This window comes from Homarus americanus, unplaced genomic scaffold (assembly GCF_018991925.1).
Source record: "Homarus americanus isolate GMGI-L3 unplaced genomic scaffold, GMGI_Hamer_2.0 scaffold22059, whole genome shotgun sequence".
NCBI lineage: Eukaryota > Metazoa > Arthropoda > Malacostraca > Decapoda > Nephropidae > Homarus > Homarus americanus.
The window spans coordinates 5,849-7,155 of NW_024738187.1; the positions used below are offsets into that span (position 1 = coordinate 5,849).

Consider the following 1,307-nt stretch of genomic DNA (forward strand, 5'->3'; position numbering starts at 1 on the left):
GTTGTTGGTTGCTGGGCTGGTGCTGGCTGCCAGCTCAGCTGGGTTGGGCTGGGCTGTTGTCATTGGGCTGGGTTGGTTGCTGCTGCTGAGGTTGGCTGCTGCTGGTGCTGGTTGGGTTGCCAAGGCTGGTTGCTGGCTTGGTTGCTGTTGGTGGCTGGTGTTGGTTGCTGGTGTTGGCTAAGTGGCTGCTGTTGGCCAATGGTTGGCTGGCTGCTGTTGGCTGCTGGGCTGTTGGTTGCTGCTGCTGCTGGGTTAGCCGGTCATGTTAGCTGGCTGGTGTTGGGCTGGGTTGCTGGATTGGGCTGTTGCTGGTTGCTGGGGGTTGGTGCTGGCTGCTGGGCTGCTGGGCTGGGTTGTTGGTTGCTGGGCAGCCGTTGGTTGGGGTTGGGTTGGCTGGCCGTGCTGGTTGCTGCTGTTGTTGGTTGTGCTGGTGCTGGCTGCTGTCTGTTGTTGCCGGGTTGCTGGTGCTGGCTGCTGCTGCTGCTGGGTTGCTGTGGCTGGGCTGCTGGTGTTGGCTGCTGCTGGGCTGGGTTGCTGGTTGCTGGTGCTGGTTGCGTTGCTGGTTGGCTGTTGCTGCTGGTGTTGCTGCTGCTGGGCTGTTGCTGGTGCTGCTGGTGTTGGCTGGGCTGCTGCTGTTGGTTGGCCGCTGGTGCTGGCTGGGCTGGGCTGCTGGGCTGCTGTTGGCTGCTGGCTGGTGCTGGCTGGGCTGCTGGGCTGCTGGGCTGGTGCTGTTGGCCGCTGGTGCTGGCTGGTTGCCGGGTGGGGCTGGTGCTGGCTGGGCTGCTGCTGGGCTGCTGGTTGCTGTGTTGGTCATTGTTGGTTGTGACTGGTGTCATTGCTGGGCTGGTGTTGCTGTGTTAAATAGGCTGGTTGCTGGCTGGGCTGGGTTGCTGGCTGCTGGGCTGATGGCTGGGATGGGCAGGCTGGGAGGCTGGCTGGCTGGTGATGGGCTGGGTTGCTGGGTTGGGTTGGTGCTGGCTGGGCTGGGTTGCTGGTGCTGGGCTGGTGTTGGCTGGGCTGGTGCTGGCTGGCTGTTGCCAGGCTGGGGTTGCTGGGTTGGTGTTGCTTCGCTGGGTTGGGCCATTGCTGCTGGCTGGTGCTGGGCTGGGCTGCTGCTGCTGGCAAGGGCTGGTGTTGGTTTGGGCTGGGCTGGGCTGCTGGGTTGGGCTGCTGCTGGGCGTTGGTGCTGGCTGGGTTGGGCTGGGCTGGTGCTGTCAGCTGGTGCTGGTTGGGTTGCTGGGCTGTGCTGGGTCAGTTGGTGTTGGCTGGGGCTGTTGGCCAGGCCGGGCTGCGGCTGGCGCTGGCTG

General features: G+C 64.6%; 1 protein-coding gene across 1 annotated transcript; it reads right to left on the bottom strand.

Annotated features, from left to right (window-relative positions):
* Positions 1 to 260: 260 nt before the first annotated feature.
* Positions 261 to 836, bottom strand: LOC121873749 (putative protein TPRXL). The gene has a single exon (XM_042377452.1). The coding sequence runs from the start codon at positions 834 to 836 to the stop codon at positions 261 to 263; it is 576 nt and encodes a 191-aa protein (XP_042233386.1).
* Between the last annotated feature and the right edge of the window lie 471 nt (positions 837 to 1,307).

Coding starts and splice junctions, on each gene's coding strand:
- LOC121873749 (XM_042377452.1), bottom strand. CDS start 836: ATGACACCAGTCACAACCAACAATGACCAACACAGCAACCAGCAGCCC.